Source organism: Rhinatrema bivittatum, chromosome 3, assembly GCF_901001135.1.
Source record: "Rhinatrema bivittatum chromosome 3, aRhiBiv1.1, whole genome shotgun sequence".
Lineage (NCBI taxonomy): Eukaryota > Metazoa > Chordata > Amphibia > Gymnophiona > Rhinatrematidae > Rhinatrema > Rhinatrema bivittatum.
In genome coordinates this window covers 509,501,880-509,529,426 of record NC_042617.1, presented here as the reverse complement: position 1 = coordinate 509,529,426, position 27,547 = coordinate 509,501,880, and the positions used below count along the sequence as shown (strand labels likewise).

At 42.7% G+C, this 27,547-nt stretch overlaps 1 protein-coding gene across 4 annotated transcripts in view; it reads right to left on the bottom strand.

The window, feature by feature from the left end:
* The window catches only part of ELP3 (elongator acetyltransferase complex subunit 3), a 466,764-nt gene that overhangs the window by 236,295 nt on the left and 202,922 nt on the right, over positions 1-27,547 (bottom strand). For all 4 annotated transcript variants that reach the window (XM_029596183.1, XM_029596182.1, XM_029596180.1 and 1 more), the window contains exon 9: positions 16,793-16,919. In XM_029596183.1, coding sequence (XP_029452043.1) covers positions 16,793-16,919 — 127 coding nt within the window. The remainder of the gene's footprint in view (positions 1-16,792; positions 16,920-27,547) is intronic.

Genomic DNA, 27,547 nt, shown 5'->3' with positions numbered 1-27,547 from the left:
CAGTCTCCTTGGTCTGCTTTGTAACCCTGATGGCAAGACTGATTCATGAGTTCCTCTTGCCATTCCCCCAACCCCCTCCACTCACTTCATCTCTCATGTATTGCAATAAAGCAGCAGTGAATTTATCTTGTTCCACAGAATGAGGTGCCAGATCCTGGAAGAATCCCATTAAATCCTACAGCTGATTTATTCCAGCTGTTATTCTAATTATCTTATCAGTCCCACTGATAGCTGTAGGATGTCACACCACTCAGTTAAGCACTTTTCTTTGTATTTCTCAGCTAGAAATGCTCTGGACTGTAAATCACTTACAGTTCCCAGTGAGCAAAAAAAAAAAGAGAGGAAATAATTATTCTAACTCCTTAAAAACGTTGCCATTTAACCCATGCTAAATTCCACATAAATTGAATCAATCTTCAGCAATTACTCCGATAATCACTTTCATCACAAAAGAATAACTGCAGGAATATTCCAAATATAATTAATAAAAAATTAAAATCTTGACTGCATACATCTTCACGGCCTTTGTCATAACAAATACAAAATAGCTTCAGTTTAAAAAAACCTGTCTTATCAAGGCCCATAATAAGTTAAATAGAGCCCATCTGTGCCCAATCACAGTAGTTGAGCAGATTCAAATGCTCCTGGATGAGGAATCCAGCTGTTTCTGCTGTACAAAATCAATATGAAGCAAAGGTCAAAGCATGCTGAAAAACGAGCTGCCAAAAGAATTCTTTGATAATGTCATTCAAAAGTAAAGATTGGTGAAAGGCTATAAGAAAATTTCGATGTGTTTAAATATCACTTGGGGCATTGACCGGTCCATAATCATAAAATGAAAACCATTTGGTACCACCAAGACACTGTCGTGATCAGGCCCTTTCTTCAAAGTCAGTAGCCATGGGTTAAAGAAACTGCTATGGAAGGTCACTGTAAGGCCTAAGATTATTTTAAAAGAATTATAAAAAAAAAGTGTCTGTGTAACATGCCACCGTACCTGGGCTGTTACACTCCACTCAGCATCCTGTACCTTACTACCCCAGGTCTAGCATGGTGTCCTGTCCTCTGCAGCAATATCCTGGCATGGTTCCCAGCATCCTGTTTCAGAGCTGCACCCTGAGGCTTAGATTAAGGGCATGCAGCACTCACTGGATTTATAGACCCAGTCTCCAGGACTTCCTGTGGCTCAGACTGTTGATATCACTGCTATTCTAAAATAAAAGGAGGCTCAGTTGCCTTGGTGAGTGCCTAAGCAATGTGGTGTTGCAGTCTTTCCTCACGGCTGCTTCGGTGTTCCAGCCCTGCCTCGCTGCTGACTGCTATTCTGGACTAGTTCCTTCTCACCAGTCAGCTGCTGCCTATTGGAGCCTAAGCTGTTCCATGTGCCGGTTAAACTGTGTCAATCTAATAGCAGACCCACAAACCCTAAGTCATGAAACTCTGGCTCAAACTAGGGAAAATGTTAAATATTGAACAATTTCAAGGATGTATCACAAGAATGGCTTGTGTAGGAGGATGGAAAGAAGGAAGCCACTGTTGAAGAAAAATCATGATGTGTCTCACAGCTTTTGCAAACAATCACTTAGGGGACACTGCAAATATGTGGAAGGTTATGGGATCTGTTGAGAACAAAGTGAAACTTTTTGGTCTCACTGCTAAGCGATGTGTGAGATGTAAACAAACAGAGATCATCATACTAACACCATACTTACAGTAAAGCATAATGGTGGCAAAATTATGTTGTGAGGATGCTCTGTAGCAGTGGGGACAGAGACTTATGAAGACCAAAAGTTAGATGGATGGTGCAAAGTTCAGGCAGATCCTGGAGGAAAACCTGTGTAGTCTGCCACAGAACTGGAACTGGGGAAAAGATTCACCTTTCAGCAGGACAATGATCCTACAAACAAAGCAACAATAAAATGGCCTAATCAAAGCCAAGACCTGAATCCAATAGAAAGTCTGTGGCAAGACGAACTGCAATCCACAAACGATCTCCAGTCAACTTGAAAGAATTTGAGGTCTTCTATCAAGAATAGGCAACAACTGCACCATCCTATTGTGCAAAGTTGGTAGACATGTTTCCTACCATATGTAAAGCAGTATAGCGCTAAAAGTTCTGGGATCCTTGTCAAAGTGATGAAAATCAAAACTCAATCAAGTAAGGAGTATTTCCAAATCATTTATTCAAAGAAACAGTCTATCTCGGTCCCCCGACATGGACCATGTTTCGCCACAAGGGCTGCGTCAGGAGGGACTGAAGCCGAAGCTGTCAACATGTAAAAAGGAAGAGTATAGACACACAAGGATCCAAAATAAAGCAACAAAGATAGCAAAAATAACAAAAATTAGCAAAAATAGTTGCATCAAGAGCAGAGGCACAGAGTATAATGATAACTTAAAACATGGATACTAAACAAAAATTAGACGTATAAAACAATTGAAACAAAAGAAAATTGTAATATGTAAGGACAAAAAATAAAACAGGGGACAATGCAGAAGTATTTAAACCAATAATATTCACCTCAAAACATAGGAAGATAACACACAATTAACAACAATATTTTGATGGGAGGAAATGGGAAAGTCGGGGGGAGGAGAGGAGGGGAAGGGTGGACAATTAACCTAGAGAAGTGCATATAGAGAAAAACCATACCTAATTATATGGCATCAATGGGTTTGTGAATCGAGACAACTCCAAACTCTAACGAGGCAGAGAATATGAAAAGAAAAATGTGGAATGAAACAAACAAGGAACAGTGTGGGGAAAAGCAGTGTATAAATGTGTATATTAGGGGTGCACACGAAAGAAATACCGTGTTTCCGCGGTTAGCGCCGCCCCTTTGACGATTCATTGAGTGTGCCGCCAGTATCAAGAGCGCTTTTTTTTTTTTTGTTTACCCTGAAGACACTTCCTTGATGGTAGGCCCCTTTTTGTGTGTTATTTTTTGGCTTAGCTCTCGTGTGGTCATATCTGCCACACTAGTTCCTATTCCATTCTGAATTTATTTTTTGGGGTATTTCAGATTTCATCATTTGATGCCGTGGTTTTTCAATGTTCCTGTGCCTAACACCCATCGCTACGAACAATTAAGAATCTAATGTGTTTCTTCCAACTCATTCCGTATTTGACTTTTGGTATGTACTTTCCCCTCTATCTGGATTGTTTCATGTTGCTGTGGATATAGCTCCGCTTGATTTGCTTTCATCCCCTATTTTTTGCTTTAGTACATTTGCTGCTTCAGGCATCCTGATTCTGTCCTTATTTCTTTTGTGCGGTATGTACCCCTAATATGCACATTTACCCTGCTTTTCCCACTCTGTTCCTTGTTTGTTTCATTTCACATTTTTCTTTTCATATTCCCCTCCTGGTTAGAGTTTGGAGCTGTCTCGATTGAGAAACCCATTAACGCCGCATCATTAGGTACGGCTTTTCTTTATATGCACTTCTCTAGATTAAATGCCCCGCACCTTCCGCTTCCCCCTTCCCCTCCCTCCCCCCACCCCAGTTTCCAATGTCCTCCAAATCCTCATATTGTTATTTATTGTTTTATCTTCCTATGTTTTGAGGTGAATATTATTGGGTTTAAATACTTCTCCATTGTTCCCTGTTTTACTCTGTTCTATGTTTTGTCCATACATATTACAATTTTTTTTGTATCAATTGTTTTATACATCTAATTTTTGTTTAGTATCCATGTTTCAAGTTATTACTATTATAGTCTGTACTTCTGCTCTTGATGCTCGATTTAGCTATTTTTTGTTATTTTTACTATTTTCGCTTTATTTGGATACTTGTGTGTCTATACCCTTCCTTTTACTTGTTGATAGCATCGGGCTTCAGTCCCTCTCAAAGCAGCCCTTGTGGCAAAACATGGTCTATGTCATGGGACCGAGATAGACTGTTTCTTTGAATAAATGATTTGAAAATACTCCTTAGTGATTAAGTTTTGATTTTCATCACTTCAACAAGGATCCCAGAACTTTTAGCACTATACTACTTACTATGGTTTGTTACCAGAGTGTATACTGTTTATCGTCTCCACTTTGTTATTTGCTAGACACTTTTCGTAACATCTCATGGCTGTTATTGTTGCAAAAGAGGCTTCCACCAAGTACTGAGTCAAGGGTTTTGAAGATATATGTAATCAAGATACTTTGGTTTTTCATTCTTAATTACTTTTGGAATATTTCTATAATTGTTCTTTCATGATAAGTGTTGGATCTTCTGCTTGAGGGCTTTCTAGCTGAAACCAGCACAAGCTCCATATCCTTAGGTAAAAATAAGGAGACTACTGCACACCCAACATATCCAGGACATAAGGGCCAGGATGGAAGGGTTGGATAGCAGAGCCTGCCGTCTTCCTATGTGATGAAAATTGGAGCAAAGGCTAAACCAATAGATGAGATATGGAAAGCACACTTACCAAGGCTTGTTGCGTCCGTCGGTGCAAGACAGCTTCGCCCCATTTGCCTCACCTTATTCATGGCTCCTCCTGCTTACTGGGTAAGATGGCTACCGCAACGTCTATAAGCCGACCTCTCCGGCGTCCCTGGAACAGCTGTGTGTAGCCTCCCGCCATTGCTCCTCCCAGGTACCTACTAGGGTGCACATGCACCCCACGTCTTTATGCCACTCTTGGCGCGAACCTCGAGGACGTTCCCTCATGCTGACGTCACGCCATCTAGTTTGCTAGCTCATTGACGGCTCGATCCAGTAAGGCCGCGGTAAAAACAGTGAGGTAGTGTCAGAGGCACCCTTCCTCCCCGCACGCACAGTTCTCTTCACTAACTCCCCGATACTCTCCTCTAATCGCATGCAAATGCATGCCGCGGCTGTGAAGCGTTAGGGAAGGGTTATGCCCGCGCAACCCATTTTACTGTATAGGCGCTGTAACAGCGCCTATACAGTAACCTGGGTGCGCTGGTACCTGTCATTTCAAATGACATTTGAAATGACAGGCACCAGGAAGTGTAAAAAAGTTTAAAAAGTGTAAAAAACAAAAAACCTGTGTGTTATATAAAAAAATAAAACAATTTTAAATACCTGTCGGAGGGCCGTGGGTCCAGGCGGCCGGTGGGCGGCGGGCAGCCATCAGCGGCATCCGGTAGTCCCTTCTCCCTTCCAAAATCGCCAAAATCGCCAAAATCGCACGGGCGGGTCGGCAGCGGGGGGGGGGGGGGCGGCAGCAGGATCCGGGAGCGGCGGGTAGGCAGCAGCGGGGTCCGGGGGGTCCGGGGCAGCGGCAGCGGGGGGGGGGGGGCGGCAGCAGGATCCGGGAGCGGCGGGGTCCGGGGGTGGCAGCGAGATCCGGGGAGCCAGCAGCGGCAGCATGTTCGATCGCGCAGGCAGGTAGGTGGCAAAGTAAAGATGGCCGCCAGCACGGGAAAATCGTGCAATTGGCCGCTGAAGACGTGACGTCACACCCCGTGACGCCAAACGTCGTGACGTCACGTCTTCAGCGGCCAATTGCACGATTTTCCCGTGCAGGCGGCCATCTTTACTTTGCCACCTACCTGCCTGCGCGATCGAACATGCTGCCGCTGCTGGCTCCCCGGATCTCGCTGCCACCCCCGGACCCCGCCGCTCCCGGATCCTGCTGCCGCCCCCCCGCTGCCGCTGCCCCGGACCCCCCGGACCCCGCTGCTGCCTACCCGCCGCTCCCGGATCCTGCTGCCGCCCCCCCCCCCCCCCCCCCGCTGCCGACCCGCCCGTGCGATTTTGGCGATTTTGGAAGGGAGAAGGGACTACCGGATGCCGCTGATGGCTGCCCGCCGCCCACCGGCCGCCTGGACCCACGGCCCTCCGACAGGTATTTAAAATTGTTTTATTTTTTTATATAACACACAGGTTTTTGTTTTTTACACTTTTTACACTTACCATAGCAGGCCCGAGCCTTGCTACTTTTTCGTTTGTTTTTTTTTGCCCTGGTCCCGTCCGGTCTCCTGCAGCCCCGTCCGGTCCGGACGGGGCTGCAGGAGACCGGACGGGACCAGGGCGGGTAAGCAATGTTTTTACCCTACACTACACTACACTAACTCCTACTAGGGGGAGGCGGTAAACTAGCAGGTTAAGGCCGCGGCAGAACAGCGGGTTACGGAGGAGATAATATCAGCGCCCGTTACAGTATCGCAGGGGAATAGCTAATTCCTTCATTATACAGCTTTTTCGTTCATTTACATGCCGGGTGCGGAAAGGGTTATGCGTCTGTTTTCAGAAGCGATACGGACGCGTGAAACTGGACACCGTATCGCCGAACTGCCTTGCGTGCCCGAATTGTGCGCTACGAGCACGTTACAGACGGGCAATCCTCGAGCGGACGATACTGGATCGAGCTGTGAGTTAGCAAGGACTCAAATTCGTTCTTGTCTATGCTACTCTGCTGCTTCCGTGCTGCTGCTCGAAGCTCTCTCTCTGCCCTTCGGGGTAACTGCTAACCTGGGTAACCGCTCCTCGAGGGCCCTCTGCTTTATTTCAGGTGCCTTACAGGGAACAGGCACTCGCTCCTCGAGGGCCTGCTCTCCCTGCCTCGGTGCCTGTACCTTCTTCAATATATCTGGTGGAATCGCATACCAACAGCAAACACCTAGTGAGTACTCTAACTCTCAGTCTCTCTCATCCACAGTATCTCCTAGCTGGGAAGCCTGCTGCGGAATCTCCTATCATCATCAAGGAGAGAAGGGCTCCCTCTGCCGAGGTCTCAGACTGCAACTACCAGACTGCCTCACTAGTGCCACCTCTGGTGGCTCTCTTCAAGCTGTTTAATAAAGAACTAACTGTGTTTTGTGCATTACGAGTCTAGCCCAGTGCTGTGGCTCCTCACGGGGCTCCTCCCCATGGGCGTGGTCATCTCCCACAGCACCCAAGGATCCACCAAAAAATACTCAACCATAACAAGGCTCTGCTGGTGCTATGAGGATTACCCTCACCTTGTCCTGGAGGACCTTCTGGACACTCCTGGCAATTACAGGGGATTAGTGAGTATGTATAGCATAAATCAGCTTACCAGTTTAGCAGAAAATAATATGGATCTAATCTGTAGCTGCTCAGATACATAGAGCAAAATCTTTTTCCTGTTGACTTCTGAGGCAAACAGGTCAATCACTGGCATTCCCTAGCAACTGAACAAGTCACCTGCAGCTTTTTGATCCAAGAACCATTCTTACAGTTCCAACACTTTTCTGAGGCAGTCTGCCAACATATTCTGGATTCCTAGAAGGTAGATCACCTGGAGAAGGGTACTGCAATGTCCTGCCCATGCCCTCTGCCTTCTGGCAGAGGGCATAAGAACTTGTATCGCCCTGCTTGTTTAAATAGAAAATGGTCACTTGATTGGCCATCTGGATTAAGATTCTCTTTCCTGAGAGGAGGTGAGAGACAGCTGTTATAGGCAAATAGCTTGCAGCTCCAGGTGGTTGATTTGCAAATGACGCTCCACTAGGAAGCACAATTGTTAGGTCTACATCAAAATGGTGTGCACCCCTGCCCCCCACTCCCCCTTGGTGGAGGCGATGATAGACAGAGACACTTGAGGCAGTGGGACTCTTAACAAGTGATCCACCTTTAGAACTTCTGGAGTTATCCACCACTGAAGGGATGCTCTCTTCTTCCCAGAGGTCATTGAGATTTGGTTCAATAATGGTTGATAGAGCTGATCGCACTGGCATCAGAGATCCCACTGAAGGCCTCAAATGTGTAGATGAGGCAGAGGTACCACATGCATCACAGCTTCTATGTGACCAAGAACCACAGGCCCAGCCTTGCTTATGCTCAGTCCTGTTGAAGGAAGGCCCTTACTAGGCCTATCAACAATGTTTTTTTTTCCAGAAGAAGTCTATCCAGGCTTATATGAACTGAATTCTTTCAGACAGAACCAGGTTTCACTTGGCTAAATTGACCAGGAAGCCCAGGTCAAGGACTTGTATGGACTTTGAGGGACTCAAACATATTACAGTGGCAGGACCAGTACTCTGGAATTCAATGCCGGAGTTACGGCTAATGAGAGAGGATAAGCTATTTAGGGAATGTTAAAAACCTGGCTTTTTAAAGAAGCTTATAAAATCTAAAGGTAAAGAGACAGGGTTGAAGAGTTAAGCAGCAAGAGGGTTTAGAGGGGAAGGTCAAGAGATGCTTATTCATGTTGTATGTTTTATACTATTTTGTATTGGTATTGTATTTTTATATATTTTTAAATTTTATGTATTTAAAATTTGTAACCCGCCTAGACTGATGATAGGCAGTATAGAAAAAATGAGAAAATAAATAGTTAAAATATAAGAAATGCCAGCCTGAGTCAAACCAAAGGTCCATCATCCTGTCCCTTAGGGTGGACACTCTAGATTACAATCAGTCTTTTCCTTATAATGCTTAACATTCTATTTGCATTTTTAGCCACCACCACATACCAAGCTGAGTATTTCAAAATATTGTCAAGTGATTACAAGATCCTTTTCCTGGGTGGTGATGCCTAATATGGAGCTCAGCACACGATACTATATAGTTTGGATTATTCTTCCCTATTTGCATCATTTACATTTTATTTGCCACTTTGCTGCTTAATCACCTAGTCTTGCAAGGCCTTCTTGCAATTCTTCACAATTGGCTTGTGATTTGACCACTCTGAACAATTTTCTGGCATCTGAAAATTTTATAACCTCACTCATCACTTCCTTTTCCAGATCATTTATAAATATATTAAAACGTACTGGTCCCAGTACAGATCCATTTACATTTTTTACATTTATTAAAATTTGTTAGTCGCCACAAGGAGCCTAAGCAACATACAGCATAAAACATTCATAATCCCAAAATGCTGTACTTAACAGAAACATACAAAAACATATATGAGACAAACATGTACTAGCTTGTAATCCATTCCCGAACGGAAAAGAGTACCTACAAAATAATGTCAAGCAACTTACTGTCATTTAAAATAAGCCTCTTTGAACAAAAATGTTTTCAAAAGTCCTCTGAATGTTTTTATACAGTCACTGAAGCATAGATTCAGAGGAAAGGAATTCCACAAGGTTGGAGCTGCCAGAGGAAAAGCAGACTCCCTAGTCACAGTTAGGTGAGCACACTTCAAGGAAGGAACATCAAGCATGCCTCTCTGTGATGACCTTAACATGCGTGAAGGCTGGTAGAGTTTAAGTAATGTGTTAGCCCAAGAACAGGAACCAGTATTAATAAGCTTGAAAACAATCATTCCAATTGTGTACTCAACACGCTGTCACAGAGGAAGCCAAAGTAAATGTACAAGAGTTGGTGTAATATGCTCATTACAACAGGAGAGGCCACAGGGAAACATCTGAAAGGCCAAGATAAAGACCATTACAATAGTCTATAAGAGGAAAGATAGAAGCCTGTACAAATGTATGGAACTAAAACTCATGCAAAAACTGCTTTAAACCTGAGAGAACTCAATTTATAGAACCCAGTTTTGACAACTGACTTAATATGTGTGCGAAAAGAAAGGTGAGGGACAAGCCACACACCTAAGCTCTTAATGCTTAGATTGATACAGAAAATCGTACTATCCAAAGTTACCGAAGATTATTGAGACATGGACTGTGTCCTTTGAACAAGTAAGAAATCAGTTTTTGACATGTTTAATGACAATTTATTATGATGAAATACAATTTTGTATTCGGCTTCACATGACATGGCAAGACACTGTAGATCATATACAAATTTGTAAGTCTTCTGCACAGACCTTGCAACCATCGCAGAGATTTGATAAAAATTTATAGATGTTAAATATCATGAATAAGAAGGCAGAGTTTGAGGAATGCCAGTTTTCAAAACTGACTATTGTTACACCTGATTACTAATTTTAAATTGTTGATATCAATTACTTAAAGATTAAAAACAATTTAGAATAGTACCTGCTATACCACACTCTTGCAAGCAGTATAGCAAAATGGAATGATCAACCATATCAAAGGCCAAAGATATATCTAGAGACACCAGAATGTAACAGTGACCTCAATCAAGGCCTTGTCTGAGAGTGTCCGTTAAGGAAAGTAGAAGTTCAGTGTTCATCGAGCATCTAAAGCCAAATTGATGAGGTATAGCGACTTCTTTTTCCTCAATGAATTCTGTTAATTGTTGCAACGCAGTGGATTCCAGAAGTCTGACAACAAACAGTAATTAGGCCTATCTGTGCTATCCAAATTAGGTTTCTTTAATAAAGGCTGTACCTCTGCTTTTTTTTTTTTTTTTTAAACAGAAACAGGAAAACGTTCCTGTTCAAGGGACGAATTGACAAGAGATGTGAGAGTGGGAGCAATTACATCTCTGGTAGCTTTGAATAAAGCAATAGAATAGTTACTGACAGGACAGAAAACATTGTTCATTTGTGAAATCATGTGTTTGACTTCAAATTGAAACGTATTGGAGAAGGTAATCCAACATGGAATAACATCCGATTTATTATTCCAGGCAGGCACATTGGAAAAACTAAGGCTAAAGTTTTTCGATCTTAAGTGAAAAGTGTTTGGAAAAAGAGTCTGCGGAAGGAATATCAAAAAAGGATGTACTGGAAGTTTTTTGGCTAAGCTAAAAAGTGCTTTGGGATTGTAACCAATGTCCCTGATTTGACTGGAGTAAATGTTTTTTAGCCTTAAGGTTTGTACTTGGTAGTCATCCAAGAGCCTGCGATAAGTAGAAACATATTCGAGAATTCGATGCTTATGTCAATGGCGTTCACTTTTCCTGAGAAACTGCCTCATAGATCTAAGAGTCAAAGTGAGCCAGGGCTGTGGGATTTTTGTATACAGGACTTAAGGTTTTAAGGTGTGCTAACAAACTGAGCACTGAAAGAAGGGTGGACTCCCATGTAGAGACAATGGAATCTAAGTCAGTCATATGTAAGAAATCTAAATGAGTAGTGATATGATCAATAAACTCAGTACTATCTACTTGACCATGCCACAACAATGGTTGGTAACAGACTTGATATTTTCACAATTCAGGATGATTGACAAAGGAAAAGTCAACTAAAGCGTGATCTGACCAGGAAACATCCTGAATTGAAATGAACCTTGCACAGTGCTTTGTAATGGAATCATTGACAAAGACTAAGTCTAAACAATGGCCTTGTTTGTGAGTACGCTGAAAAATGAGTTGGGTTCAACTCAGAGAGGCAAGGATGTCTAAAAGTAAGGCACAATGAGACACAAGAATAGAATTGACATGTAAATTGAAATCTCCAATTACCAGCATATTATTAAGTTCAGCTTTAGCTGTAAGAAGCTCTTCAAAAAAAGGAGAAAGAATGGATTATAACAAGACAATGATACAAAAACAATCCAGCTGCTTTTCTGAGACTAAAGCACAAATGAGCTGAAACCTTTTCTTAACAGCTTGAGCATTAATGAGCATGACAGAAATTAGTTAATGAAGGGATAGTAGACACATCGGAATATGTGATAGTAGTAAGACAAGATGGCCGATCAGCAGAATATCTGTGACTGGTGCTAAATAAAGAACCATACCCTTCCTTAATTAGTAATAACCAGTATCTCAGAATCATGAAACACTGAAAGATCAAGGGTGGAGAAGAGTCTCGTATCTCAGTCACTCTCAGCACGCATGAAGAAAAGCACAAAAGAGCTCCTTTGTTGTGCTTCCTCGTGTGCACCCATCTGGCAAACAATGCCTATGGTGTTGACCGCCGGTTCTCAATCCCCCTGTTCAGATAATCTCAGTGGAGGAGGGTGCCCCACCCATAGCTGACAGCTGAGCTGATGGGATCATCACAGGACTGAAAATGTCTCATTCTTCTGGGTCAGAAGCTGCAGCAGTCCACTGTTTATCTTTCTCCATTGAGAAAAATGACCATTCAGTCCTACTATCTGTTGTAAATCTTTTTAACCAATTACTAATCCACAATAGGACACTGCCTCCTTTCCCCGACGCCTTAGTATTTTATATATGTCCCTCATCTCTGATTCAAAGCAAGTCCGGCAGCATGCTGTTCCAAGGACCTGATATAGAACTTTTTTCAACTCTGGACTGCCTTTATTGGTCCCCTAGCCTTCCTGTGATGCTGGCTGATGATGTCACATCATCCAGGCGTATATAAGGAAGTTTCTTGCAACCAGCCAGTGCCTTAGCAACAGGTCTCCTGGTGCCCTTGTGCTTCAAGGCATGTTGCTATCCTTGTCTTGCTCCTGCCTTGTACTTTATTCCTTGCGGTGGTTCCTTTCCTTGTCTCTTGCTCCACTGTGCTCTTTGTTGTCCACTTCCTGCTTGTTCCTTTCCTTGCTTGTCCTGTTTGCCCTGTCTGTCTTGTCTGTTCCGTTCGTCTTGGAATAACTTCTTGGATCCTGACCCTGGCCTAGCCTCTGTCCTTCTACTGTCTGCCGCCTGCCTTGACCCATGCTTGTCTGGACTCTTCTCTTGGATTGCCCTGAGACCCACCTAAGTTCTGCCAATCCCTGGAATCCAAGGGCTCAACCTGCGGGGGACAGGACTAGTAAAGGCAAAGTTCCAGTCGGTCTGCCACAGGGTTTCTCCGCCAGCTGATGGGAGTGGGCCTAGTGGGCTTGCTCGCTAGCAGCATCAATCACCCTTCGGCACTAGGGTTCCACTTCTCCAATAGGTGTTTCATTATAATTTTATAAAAATATTTATAGGCTGTGATACCTTGTTCTAGGCAGCTAACATATGAACACATAAATATAAAACAATATAGAGACAGGACAAACCTGTCAAGGGTGTTAAAATGACCATGTGCTTTGGTTACAATACTCAATATGAGGACTGAAGGCCAGCTAGAAATAAACCATGCCATAAAAACAGCTAAATATCCCAGAATCTTAAAGTGATGAACCTTCTAGAACAATGAGCCTCTCATGAGGAACTTTGTCAAACACCTTTTAAAAATCCAAACAGACTATATGAACCAACTCACTCCTGTCCACATTCATTAATCCCTTAAAAAGAAATCCAACCAGAGATGGACCGGTCACCAACCAATCGTCCAGGTATGGGAATATGTAGTCTCCCTGCCGATGAAGTTGTGCTGCTACTACCACAAAGCATTTAGTGAACACCCTTGGTGGCTGCCGAAAGGCCAAAGAGGAGCACTTTGTACTAGTGCATATCCTTCACCACGGACATGAGGAATTTCTGATAAACAGGATAAATGTGAATGGGTGCATAAGCGCCTTTCACATTCAGAGCATACAACCAATCCCTCAGTTAAATGAAAGGTACAATCATCTGGAGGGAGTTCATCATGAATCTTTCCCAAATCAGCAGCTTGTTCAGTCTTCACAAATATAGTATAGGCCTCAATCCCCCTGACTTGGTAGGGATTAGGAAATATTGGGAATAGAATCCCTGGACACATCATGAGAAAGTACCGGTTCAACTACCTTCTGAAAAAGGAATAACTCCATCTCTATCTACAACTGGGCAGATTCAGTTAAAGACCAAAATCCGTTAAACCTGAGGAGGGCAAGAGAAGTGTAAGCAGTAGCCATATTCCACAATTTTTAGGACCCACCGACCTTTAGTGATCCAGAGTCATTCCGGTAGAAAGGACTGAACTCTTCACCCCACCAAGGAAGTGGGAGGGTAGGCCTCAGTGTCATCAAAAACTGATACCCTGCTTAGGTTATGTCTGCTGAACCCTGGGCTGACACCTTTCCTTCTGCTGACCTTGAGCGGGCAGCTGCTGTTGCTGAAGAGTGGGAAGAGATGAATGACACTGAAAAAGGTAGGAAACCTCTGAAAAAAGGAGCACTTGTAACAGAAGTACTAATGTCTGGTGGGGACTGATTGGTCCCTCATCACAGCTGATAAATGATTACAGAGTTGACTGATGCTCCTTAATTAGAGACTTGTCTCTTGGTCAAACAAGTCATCCCCCATACAGAGCACATCTGCAAAACAGTCATTCAGGTACTCTTGACAGCCACTTACCTGCAACCATGCAAGTCTTTTGGCTGCTACAGAAGCTATCGAAGTTCTGGTCACAGTATCAAAAGCTTTATATTCAAAACAGATAAAAGTGCTTCCCATATTCCTCCATGTCTTCCAATGCTGGGTCAAAGTCTGCCTGTTCTGGGTCTGACAATTCCATCAAGGGTTTTAGCTTCTGTACACATCTGTGCAAATACTGTGATATGCAGAGCTGGTGAGCAGTAATCTGGGCATTCAGCAAGGAACCCTGGAAGACCTTCTTCCCAAATACATCCAACAACTTTCGATCAATCCGCAGAAGCATATCAAAATGATCACAACCGCGCTTAGCACACATCAGTGTTGATTCTACCACCACGGAGTAGTGCAATAATTGGACCACTCAAATTCTGGGATGGCCTGCACTCTATATTTTCAACCTGTTAAAATCAGCAAATAATAATGTTGCATTAAAAATTGCAGAAAGATGTCATGTTTCAATTTGTAAAATCACCGCACAAAAGGAATTATATTGAAGAATGCAACAGCTACAATCAGAAAATATACAGCATTCAGTTCCCTTTGAAATTGTTTCGACTGGTGAGCAAATGGAAATCAATCAATTCAAAAGATACAAGTTTGCTAACTGCAGACCTTCATAACATCTGTACCTAGGTTTTAATATACTGTAGATATTGTATCCTTTGGTCTTAATGGATCATATGTAGTCATTGGTCCAATCAACACATTTGTTTCATAGAGTATCAGTTCCTCTCAGAATTATTGCAAATTTTGTTTTAAAGTTCATTTAAAATCATAGAGATCATTACTTACCTGAATCACCGCAATTGATCATTTATAGATAGCCTGACATAGTACGACATTTTGTTGCCTGCTTCAGGGGCATTCAAACCCAATGTTCAGTAGTTCTCAGCGTCACCAATTCTCTGAAGATAACTACTGAACGGAGTGTTCAGTGAAATAGAAAGAGACCCCTTAATTGGCTAATTAGAATCAGGTACTTAAAGAATTGGGTAACAAGTAAATCGCCCTGCAGAGTAAATCTGCACAACTCAGTTTGGGCATCCTGTCCAATATAAAGGTCAAAAAGGTTCAGACTATGGTCTTTGCCATAAACGTTAATGGGAACTCAGAATCAAAAGAGATTTCAGTGGACCAATGAAAAAGAGTAGTTGCTGATCATGTGCCTGCACAGGGTTAGTTACAATACCATTTCTAAACATTTAAGTCTCCATCCATCCAGTCAGTCACGTGGTCTAGAAATGGAAAAAGTTGAAGATTACAATGCTACGACCCATTAGCAGATGTCCTGACAAGATCACCCCACCAGAAAATTGGAAAATCATTTATAAGGACCCCAGACTAACATTTAAGGATCTGCAGGCCTCTTTTGAGGTAGATATTAGGATTCATGCTCAACCATCAGGAAAAAACTGAATGGAAATAGTGTTCATGGAAGGATAACTATGGAGAAACCAGTGCTCTTGAAAAAGAACATTGCATTAGGAAATGTAGTATTCATTTGCTGAGGACATATAGAACAGTTTGCTAATTATTTGTGTTTCTAATATCCTCATGTTTATAGGTTGGTATAATTAACCCCCTGATCAAGCCTCAGAGAAATGGCCAAAAAGTAGAAACTTCTATATTGCTATTTGAGCATTTTATTTAGTATTCCACTGGGGACCTCTGATTCCTGCTCCAGACCATCCATTCCTAGTTAGCTGCAAAGAACAGGTGGGGAGGGAATGAGGCTGCAGCAGAAAAAGCTGCTCTGCTTCCTAATCCAGCCCCTCCCCTTCTGTCTAGGGAAGGGTGTATAAGTGGGAGAGAAGGGGAGGCAATATCACCAACAGTGCCTAGAGGCAGCAAAAAGCTAAATGAAACTGGTCATAGAGCCTTCAGGCTGAAACCTTCAAAACTACATAGAATCTTACAGTATTATATGCTGTGCTACTCAGATAGCTGTCAACAAAAGAAGAGAAAATATTGTATTACATTCAGAATTTTCTGGGATTAAACAATTCATTTCAGTCATTTACATAAAAATAAAGGTCAAAATCAAATTTTAAGTGATCTTTTTAATTTCCAAATTAATATTCAAATTTTTTGGTAAAATGCTGGATAAAGTGGATCCCACTTCCACAACTCTATCATAGTTAAGATTTACAAAACAAATGAACACAAAACAAAATACATAACAAAAGGTACAATACAAAAACCCACATATCACTCCCTACAATCAGCACCCCACACCCTCAAGAACAACCAACCATACCCAACTGCCAAAGATTTTTTCCCGCAAAACCAGCCTCAGAATTTCACCTCCCATGCAAGCTGTACAGCCACCATTCAAACACTGTCCAAAAAATAACTTTTCAAGGCCCTGTGAAACAGCAAATAATCTTCAACACCCTTAAGCTAAGGAAATAGTTAATTCTACAGCAAAAGGGCCATAGCACTAAATGAATAGACCTGTGTTCTGGAATCCTGAGTTTCATGGCAGGAAGGAACTGTTATTATACTATCTTCATACTTCACAACAGACTAACTTCATAAACAGTAAAGAGACAATAAATTAGCTAATCCAGCATTGGAGGTCATAACAGAAGGCAAAAGAGAGTAAAGCAGAGAGCAGCATTAAAAAAATAGTCAAGATCTGGAAACCTGGGTGAAACAGAGGAAAGCTGAGCATAGTTGTCAACTTTCATGTCAAAAAATGACACTTGATGAAAATAAAAATATTTGTCTAATAAGCATAGCAAGTAGAAAAATTAACAATTAGCTGCTATTTATATAAAGGTAAAACAAGTGCAGACTATCCAACTTCTATTCAAAAAGATATCTACAAGCCATACTTACAATGAACTGCTCAATATCTCTTTCAAGCCCCACGTTTGGGAGATCTGGCATCATGTGTGCCACTACTTTAAATCCAGCATCCTTAGACAGGTGAAATGACTCACACACAGCTCGTACTGTATGGCCTCTGGAGGGAGAAAAGAAAGAAAAAAAGTGAAAAATAAATTTACAGAACAAAGCCTCAGTCATGCAGTCACACATTGAAAATGGCCATGAGCCACCAGTCACAATCCATTATCGCTCCCAGGACTTAATTTTCACACTCCTCAGTCTCTCATTTGTTCACGACACTATCATTGGTTCTCAAATCTGTCCTCAGGGACCCCCAGCTGTTCAGGTTTTCAGGTTATTCATAATGCATGTGCATGAGATATTGACATACACTATGCATACAAATCTGTTTCATGCATATTCATTAGGAACAGCCAGAAATCCTGACTGGCTGGGAATCCCAGAGAAAAGATTTGGGAATCACTGCTTTAAGCAGCTGTTATATACAGACCTGGTTGAATTCCTAACTCACCAGAAATGTTTAAGGATTCTGTCAAATACCTAAAGTGCTAAGTGTCTGTGGGAGCCGAGCTGATGCAGTTCACGAGATCACAGGGCTGGCTGGGCCGGGGCCCAGTGAGGACTGGAGAGAGCCACCATCACACCTTGCTTCCTCAGAAGCCTGTGAGCATCATGAACTCTGTAGTTCAAAATACCTCCAGTGATGACTGTGACAGAGTTGAGCAGGACCATGAATCCAGCTAGTTAACGATTCTGGTACTTGAAACCACACACTAGTGGCCAATTAACAAGGAGATGTGAGAGGCTGGAACACCAGTGCAAGAACACTGAGTCATAGCAAGAGGCAGAAGAGTGAGAGCTAGGCTAGTACAAGGTCAGGGGAGCATGACTGTTCCAGAGGCCACTCCAGCGAAGGGTATCGAGTAAGAATGAAGCCATAAGGCAGCTGGGGAGGAATAAGAGAGGCAGAAGCAATTGCCAAAAACATACAGATGGGGGGACAGCATTCTGAATGAAGCACTGGTCCTGGCACACGCATAAAAAAAAAAACGCAACACGTTGGAAAATGCACATCTCTGAACTGCACTTCAGGGGAGTCACTCAAACCCAGAATACTCTTATGTGCAGACCTCCTAAGTTATATTGGAGAGAGAAGCAATTGGCAATGCTAGCCCAGTGAGGCCTCTGACCGTAGCATCCACTGCCGCTAGCTGCACCTCAGCCTGGGACAGAATGAATGACACAGTGTCACACCACAGCATGGGCAGAGCTATGGGATGGGAGAGGGTGCTAGTTGCTGACCAGAATTTGTTTCCCCCCTTCTCACCCCCTCTTCTGGAATTCATGGAAAGGGTTTTTTGTTTTGTTTTGTTTTTTTTAAGAATAATTTTACAGAGCCAGAGAAGACTCTGGCCTGGCCCCCTTTCACCATAGAGCTCTCTGCCCTGCAAGGGATAAACCCAAATGATTTAGGGTTGGGACCTTTGGAAAATTAGGCAACAAGCATAGGCAAGGCTCAATGAGGCCCTAGCTGACTGGAAACCAGCATCAGTTGCCTAGTCACTAATCCAGGTGGAAAGCAGTTCTTTGGGGGTCTCAACACTGAGGGAGGGAATCAAGTTGTTTAATTAAGATACTCAGATTGGCTGGAATTTTTATGACAAGGACCACCCTGCCTACCCCGAGCTAGTCAAGCAGCAGTTAAGTACATCATTAGGTCAGAGCCTGCTTAATGGAGGTAGCAGTCTCGAACTCCAGTGTGAGCCTCTGCAGCAAACAGGAAGCCACACTCGCAGGTGTGCAGCAGCAGTCAGGAACTGGAACAGGAAGAGCTGCTTGGGACTTGATTTGGCTAAAGGAAGAGGCGGACAGGATATGGTCATCATTGCCCAGATGAAGAGAGAGGTCAGACTTCAATGAGGTGGATGCACTGCAGTGTTTCCTAACACATTCAAGCCTAAGGCACACCTACTTTAACCAAAATACTGTGTGGCACACCAGTGTCCACGGAGCAAGCACCCAGACCCAGTTTCCAAGAAAATAATGATAACATATCCTTCAAGCTAGCGTAGTTCAGTGAAACGCATGACAGACCCTGTTGAGCTGGTACCCACTGAGATAAAAACAAAAAGGGGAAGGAGAAAACTACCAAGGAAAAAAAAAGAGTAATCAAAATAAAATGTATTTTATATATTATAGTAACATAGTAATGAAGGCAGAAAAGGACCAAATGGTCCATCCAGTCTGCCCAGCAAACTTCTTATGGTAGTATCTGCTGTACCGTGCAGGCTACCCCCAGGGTAGCAACTGCCATTCCATGCAGTTATCCCCAAGCCTTATGATAACCCATAAAAATTTACTGCTAGCAACGTCTTGTAACCTGCCAGGAGCAAATCTTTTGGACTGCCAGGACAAAAATGTTCATAAATAAAACTGAAGAGAAAGCTAGGCCTTTGAAATAAATGCTGCATGTCAGTTATTCTATTTTGAAAACAGGCATTCCTATGTAAGATGCAATAAAATACCGTTTTCTTTATTACCATGTCAGATTTGTTTATACCTCTGAAGAGAATTTGAAGCATATACAGTATATCCGTTGATGTTACCTTCCTCTGAGGCTCTGTCTTTTCAAACCTTATCTGGAGAGAAACTTTTTGGACATTTCAAAGGTGGCTATTGATCAGTTTGCCCGATGATCCTATCACTGAAATCTCTTACCCAATCCTGTTAATAATCATGTTTATCGCCTGCGGCATTTCACTACATGCACCAGCATTTGTGTTACTTACATCATTATTTCGCCCATGTTCTAAACTGTAAGCTGGGAAAACTAAACTATTTTTATGGACCTGACTGTGAACATCGTAGCCTCCATTTGAAAAAAAAAAACCAGAAGCATCTCTTGTCCAACATTGTATTGAACATCAACAATCTTTTGAGCCTTTGCTATTGTTTTGCCATTGACCATTTTAATTTACACCCTTCATGGTAGTAACTGTGATCAACACGTTCAGAACAATAATGGCTTTTTCACCTTCATCCCCTGGAACCTTCAGGTGTAAATAGCACCATGGGAGGAGGGGAACCTTTTTTTTTTTTTTTTTTTTTTTTTTTTTTAAATGAACTCCATTTTTAAGCCTTCATGAAATTTTCAGTGGAAATTCTGCTGGCTCGATTTTTTGAATGAGTACATTGAAATATTCTGATTGGCTGCTTTTTCGCCTTTCAGAAATCATCCCTGTTTGGCTCCAGTTTTTAGATTGGTTCAAAATTGTAAATGTCATTGTTAAAAGATTGTTATGGAGCCTTCAGTTTTTATTATCGGTTGGCTCGTTCGCCTCTCCATGTTCATTGCTTGATAATTCGTTAATGTGATTGGTTCAACATTTAAATACCCCGAACATCAGGACTAGCTGAAGATTACTATAAAATCATTTGTTTTGGTCAAGTTCCTGTGACTTTGTCGTGAATCTTTGGTAATCGTTTGCCTCCCACTTAAAAATTTGCTGTTCTCTGCTAGATTTGTACATTTTTTGTTTCTTTTCACCAATTTTGTTTATATTTTGCATAACCTGTTTTTTATTTTAATTTTTAGATAAGTACCCTGAAGTAGCCTCTGGGCAAAACATTGGCCACACTTGGGTTACATGACAGATAAGTACGTTATTTATAGACTATTATATCACATTAAAAAGCACTGGCTAGATGTTTTGTATATACATCACCTTGAAATGGAGTTTGGTTTGGTTTTTTTACCCATGACTCAAGTGAAAGATACTGTTTTGCTTTATCTTGCAAAACAGCAGTTTTCTGAGTTTTTTCCTCCTATTAATTGATCCTATTATATAATTAAATCATTTTTTATTTATCTCAGAGGGTTATTTTGGTTGTTTTTTCCCCATTCAACAACACATTGCCTATGTTTTGCTTGTTGATACTTGTGAAATCCTCCTATATAATAAATGAACATACACTTCTTGTTCGTTGGGGGTCAGTGTGGCAGTGTGTGCATATACAACCTGCACATAGCACCATGTGCAGACTGGCAGTGGAGTAGAATACTGCACTGGTAAAGCAGGCCAGCAGTGTAATATGTACACTGCTGGCCTGCTTTACCAGTGCAGTATTCTACTCCACTGGCCTGCTACACTGCAGTGTAATATGTACACTACTCACTTCGCAATCCTCTATAACCTTGATCTTTGTATTTCCCATGTAAATTGTCTGTCTGAGATCGAAACTTGTAAACCTTTGTGATGGCGAAACTGATAACCAATAAATAAATGGGGCTGGCCAAAAACACAGGTCCTAGCCACACTGGGGAAATGCAAGTTGCCACTGGTCAGGTGCCTGTATCCTGTACTGGGAGAACAAAGCATAGCCATATGCAGTGCAGCTGTGAAGAAGTAGAGCAGTGCCAATGGATATTAGCAGCATGTCTGCTGGAAAGCCAAGGCCCTATCAACCCAAGACATGCAGGGCAGTGAAACAGAATGCTGTGCCAGGAGATCAGACTGGCAGCTTGACATAACTGGCAAAGAACACAGGTCCCAGCAATTGGAAAGATAGCTGTGCAAGGAAACTGTGCGGTGCCTACATGGGCTGGCACCAAGGGTACAGAACGCACTTCTCAGTAGTGTGGCTGCAGAGCGGCGATCATGGATGTTATCACAATACTTGCTGGGGAGCCCAGGTCCCAACTACCCAAGATGTGCAGCAGATGCCGATGGATGATGTGAGGGTTATCTGAAAGTAAGGAAGAAGTAACAAAAACAAAAGAAGGAGAAGAGGTTGCTGTTTGGAGGGGAAAGGTGAGGAAGGGAGGGGCAAGGGAGTGAAGGAAAGGTTACACCCTGTCATCATCCATTGTTCCTGTCATTTAATGATGGGCTTTTCTATTAATTTAAAAAAGCAAATACTTTGGTTTTATATTAAAAAGAGAATGTTAGCTGTACATAGTTAATTTTGTGTCTTGAAAAGAGTAAAGTTTAAATATTTTACAAACATAAGAATTGTGCATTCTCATTTTCCTCCATTGCTTCAAACTTTCCAGAAACTTTAGAGCTCCATATGCAGGCAAAAAAATGTTTATATACCTCTGAGACTCAGGGGGAATAGAGTGAAATAGATTACTTATGAAATGATCCAAGCTAGCAAAATGTTAATATAATTAAATGGGGCATGAGAGGAAAGAGAAAGAGGTTTCTAGTGGAAACCCAGGATTGATTTATAAAATATTTCAGATTATTCTTTTTAGCTGGTTACAGGAACCCAAGTGTGATAACAACTATGGTAATGTCTATTGCATTACATTTCACACTGTTTGATATTGTACAGAAAATGAAAATGACTAAACATATGTGAAAAAATTATATATTATAAATATTCAGCTGAAATCAAAAGTTTAAGTACCCATGGTCAAAATGCATGTTTGAACAAAAGCTGACAACCACTACATGGTACAAAGTTAAACATGATACCTTTCGGCTATCGTTAATGCTAAATAACTATTGCTGATTTTAACAGATTTTTATTATTTTCAAAAAGGTATATTTTAAAAGAACCTTACGGGCATCCATGTTCACGCGGTTTCCGGCGCGCGCACACGGACTCGCTGACGCGCATGCTATAAAATCTGCTACCCGTGCACAAGTGCCGACGCGATAGGGCCTTTCCCCAGTTCCCTCCCAGTCCACTCCAATAAAGGAGTGGATTGAGAGAGAACTTCCTAAACCCTCTAGCTAACCTGTCTCCCTTTTCCCCTATCCTCCCCGACCCCTAAAACCCCTCTAACTTTTTTGTTTTTTTGTATCTTTACTTACCTGCTCTCTGGAGCAGTAGTAGGTTGCACGGGCCGGCCGGCTGCCTAATGGTGCTGTCCGGGCCCGCCCACGCCCCTCTCAGGGCTCGCCCCTTTTTTCCCAAGCCGGTCTTTGATGCATACCAGGAGATATGCACGTGGCCCTTAAAAAATGCACACGCCTCGCATGGGACCCAGCCACGCGTTATCTCCTGGTTTCAACGAGCACCAGCCTTTTAAAATTAGGCCGAAAGTGAATATGGCATGTGCAAAACTTTGGACACCCTTTCAATCAGTATGTTGTAAACACCTCCTTTGTCAGAAATAACAACTTCCAATTGTTTCCTGTAGTCAGCTAAGAGTCTTTCTGTTCTGGCTTTTGGAATGTTTTTCCCACTCTTCCTTACAGAACTCTTCTATATCAGATATATTTTTAGGTCTCCTTGCATGTACTGCCCACAGATTTTCAATAATATTCAAGTCTGGGGACTGTGAAGGCCATTCCAAAACCTAAAATGCAAATTTTAAAAGCCCGACACACGTATTAATTAGGGGATGCGCGAATATATCAGACTCCAAAGTGGATTTTAACAGCTACCAAGATATGCGCATACCTCCCAGAGTGAGCAGGTCTCGAAAGTTTTCAAAAAGAGGTGGGGAGTGGGTGTGGTCTGGGCGGTTCATGGGCATTTCAGAGCATGAATCTGAGATGTGCGTGCAAATACTTACACCATCTGGCACGCCAAGGCCCCCTGCCGCTTAACTTTACTACTGCTATGGATGACCTGTAACTTAAAATAATAAAGAAAAATAGGCAGATCTGTGGTGAATTAAAGTTCGGGGCTAACAGGGGGAATGAAGGCTATCAAACCTTGGGGTGTTAGAGGACCTCTCTCAACTGGGCAAACTGGAAACGAACTAGTAAAACTGGGAATGGCGGCGCTTGCCTGTTTTAAAATTTCAACTTACGCGGTAGAAGCGGGATTTGCGTGTTCATGCGCACGCCCACTTAAAATTTGGCGCACATGTAAGCGTGGCCAGGCTATTTTATAACATGAATCTATATGCTGGCTTACTGTAATTAAATGAAATTCATCTGTCACTGCTAGATTTTGATGACTTTTTATCAGATCAATTCCTTGGTCAAATAAAGAGTTTAAAAAAATATATTCTTTTAAAACTGCTATTTTTAAAACTTTTACATTTTTTCCTGCAATCCCTCTGCACTTCTATGTTGGCTGGTATGCAGTAGGTAAATCATGCATGCGTGCTGCACTGACTAACTGAATTTGCTATTTTATTCTTTGTTTGAACCAAAAGTTAGTGTTAATGGATAATGAGCAATTGGGCCATTATTCTCGTGATTAGTGTACAGTATATATCCTCAGTCTTTTTCTGAAAACACTTTGCCCTTCCCTGAGTTACAGAAACACACACTAACAGGGTCATTTATCATTTTGCATTAGGGCCCTAATGCATGCATTAAAAAGCACAAGGTGCACTGATATGCAAATGTGCACTAGTTATGCAAGGAGGAGGAGTTTGGGCGGAGTTAATGGTAACGAGCAGCTCCTAACGTCAAATGCGTTAGAGTAACGCACAGCAACATGGGTTTTAACACCGGAAATAACTACACCTTTTTTCTGTGACCTACTGATCAAAAAAGATTTTACCACACTTGCAGGGGAGAGAGGGGGGGAGAGAGAGAAAGAGTGATCAATATGTCATTTTACTATTTACTGAAGATTTTCTGTCATTTAAAGCAATGAAAAGTAAAAGAGGAGTTGATTTGTACAATGTACTCTAGAACATTCAATTCATCACTCCAAAAGACAGAAAATCTTCAGTGATATCAACTTTGTTGTTCGTACCTCTGACTGCGTATGTAAAACTGCCCCCCCAAACCTACCCCACCCCAAGTTAAAAGTGTCCCCTCTTTCAGTGGTATAAATAGTAAAGTGACATATTGGTCTCTACAGAGTCTCTCTCTCCTGCGATAAAAACTTTTTTGGTCGGTAACAAACCTGCGGTATATTAATCAGCATGCATTGAGAAAATGCACTTGTGGAAATGCGATGCGGAAGCAGGGAAATTAGCCCATCCATGCCAATTTTTTTTTTTTAAATCACAGGTGCTATTTCCACTATATTTATAGCATTTTTTTGATAACTCTAGACCTAAATTTGCATACTACTTGCTTAACGATTTGGAATAATCTAATTTGGTGCCCATGGAATTTGCTTTCCGTGGGTAAGACCAAATGAGTTTTAAAATAGCATATTAAGGAACATTGGAGCTGTTTGAAAATAAAGCAGAGGCTCCTTTAGTCTCATATTATTTAGCTCAAGGGCATGGTTTCGAAGATTTGACATTTTCTTTGCTGGAAAAAATTCGGCATAATATCTGAGGGGGAGGGGGAGATTATGAACTCAATTTTTACGTTGTAAACATTCTTCGATTTTTAGACTGCAAATTGTTTATCAAAATGAATTAAATAAGGGATTGGTCGGTCGGTATTTTTATAGACAGATTTTACAATTATTGCTTTATTGAATTTGGTAAAATGGTTTTCATTGGTTAATTGGTTTTGTAACCATTGGACATAGATGTGGGATGTTATTAACAGAAAGCAGCTGCCATTTTTTCCAAAAATGCTGCTAAAGTGCTATGCTTGGTTAACTTGATGTGTTAATTTTTTTTATTATTAGTTTGTCTTTTGAAATTTATTATTCCTGCTTAGTGGCTTAAATAATGGTGGTGACTATGTTTTACCTTTTGTTGTTAGCCTTGAAGCAGTCAATTATCTGCCAAAACACAGCAGTGTTCAATTATTGGTGTTTTTATACAGATAGTCACAGTGAAGGTAAGTATATTGAGTTTTCCATTTGTACCAACAAATATGTTTATTGAAAAATTTCAGTGGTAAAGGATTTAAGCCATCAGCTGGTTTATGATTCTGCCTAAAGCTCATTTCAGGTATAAGAAAGAAGATTGTGTTTCCAGCGTTTATTATATTTTAGAGATTTTAGAGATTTAAAATAAAGATACAAAAATAAATAATTTTTCAGGAAGGTTTGTTTAGAGTTTATGTAGATTCTCACTTTTTATTTTCTTGTCCACATGCTGTTCCTCTGGGTGCCCAGAAATTGTAATGGAGCTGCCTGAAGAAACTGAATTAACTAGAATTAAGGGTCAACAAACAAGTTGTAGGTGATACCTTTCTATTGGACTAACCTGAAACATCCATATCATCTGTTCCATTTTTGCCGCAAGCAGGACAGGCCCCAGCATGCCGTGAACAGAGGCTGTCCCACTTGCAGTAAAGAAGGAGCAGGATACGGCGTGCAGTGAGCAGAGGCCGTCCCACTCACAGCAAAGATGAAACAGGCCCTAGTGAAAGTGAGTTTGTGTGTGTGTTTAAGACTCAGTACAGTACCGAAGGGGGGCCAATCCTGCCAAAAGAAGAAAAGGCTCTACAGTTGCTGAGGGTGCCTATGCCACCTGATGGCAGAAGAGGCGGCGGCCATGGTCGTTGAAGGAACCTATCCTGCCCAATGGCAGAGATGGAGGAGGCCGGTGGGGGTCAGGGGAATCCATCCTATGCAGAGGCAGAAAAGGAGGTGGCCTGCAGTCGCCGGGGGAGCCTATCCCATCTGGCGGCAGAAGAGGAGAAGGCCCGTGGCCACCAGGGAGTCCATCCCGCCCAGTGGCAGAGCTGGAGGAAGCCCGTGGCCACCAGGGAGTCCATTCCACCCAGCAGCAGAGCTGGAGGAGGCCTAGGTTTGCCTGGGGAGCCTATCCCGGTGGCAGAATATGAGGAGGCCTGCGGCCACTGGAAGCACCTATCCCACCCAGTGGCAGAGATGCAGGAGGCCTGCGACCACTGATGGAGTCCATCCTGCCCAGTGGCAGAATAGGAGGTGGCCCACAGCTGGTGGGGGCATGTATCTCACCAGTCGGCAGAGGTGGAGAAGGCCTGCAGCCGCCAGGGAGTCCATCCAGCCCAGCGGCAGAAAAGGCGGTGGCCCGCGACTGCCGGGGGAGTCCATCCCTCCCAGCGGCAAAAGTGGAGGAGGCCAGCAACCTAACTAAAGGAGAGGGACTGGAGCTGGAGTCAGAGCCTGTGTATGTGTTTGCACCTGGAGAAGAGGGAGTGGAACTAGCCCCTGTGTGTGTGTGTGAGTGAACGAGAGGGAGTGGAGCCAGCATGTGTGTGACTGGAGGAGAGCAAGTGGAGCCAGCATGTGTAATTGGAGGAGAGGGACTTGAGTTAGCACCTGTGTGTTTGTGTGTGACTGGAGCAGATGGAGTGGAGCCACCTGTGTGTGTCTGAAGGAGAGAAAGTGGAGCCGCCTGTGTGTGTCTGAAGGAGAGGAAGTGGAGCCAGCGTGTGTGAGTGAAGGAAAGGGAGAGGAGCCAGTGTGTGTGTGTGTGTGTGTGAGTGTGTGTGTGTGTGTGAAGGAGAGGTAGAGGAGTCAGCGCGCGTTTATGTGTGTAAAGGAGTGGTAGAGGAGCCAGCATGTGTGTGTGTGTGTGTGTGTGTGTGTATAAAGGAGAGGGAGAGGAGCCAGCGTGCGTGTGTGTGTGTATGTGTAAAGGAGAGGGAGAGGAGCCAGTGTGTGTGTGTGTGTGCGTGTGTAAAGGAGAGGGAGAGGAGCCAGCGTGTGTGTGTGTGCGAGTGTGTGTGTAAAGGAGAGGGAGAGGAGCCAGCGTGTGTGTGTGTGTAAAGGAGAGGGAGAGGAGCCAGCGTGTGTGTGTGTGCGAGTGTGTGTGTAAAGGAGAGGGAGAGGAGCCAGTGTGTGTGTGTGTGTGTAAAGGAGAGGGAGAGGAGCCAGCGTGTGTGTGTCTGAGTGAAGGAGAGGAAGTGGAGCCAGCATGTGTGGAGGAGAGGGAGTGGAACCAGAGTGTGTGTGTATGGAGTAGAGGGAATGGAGTCTGTATGT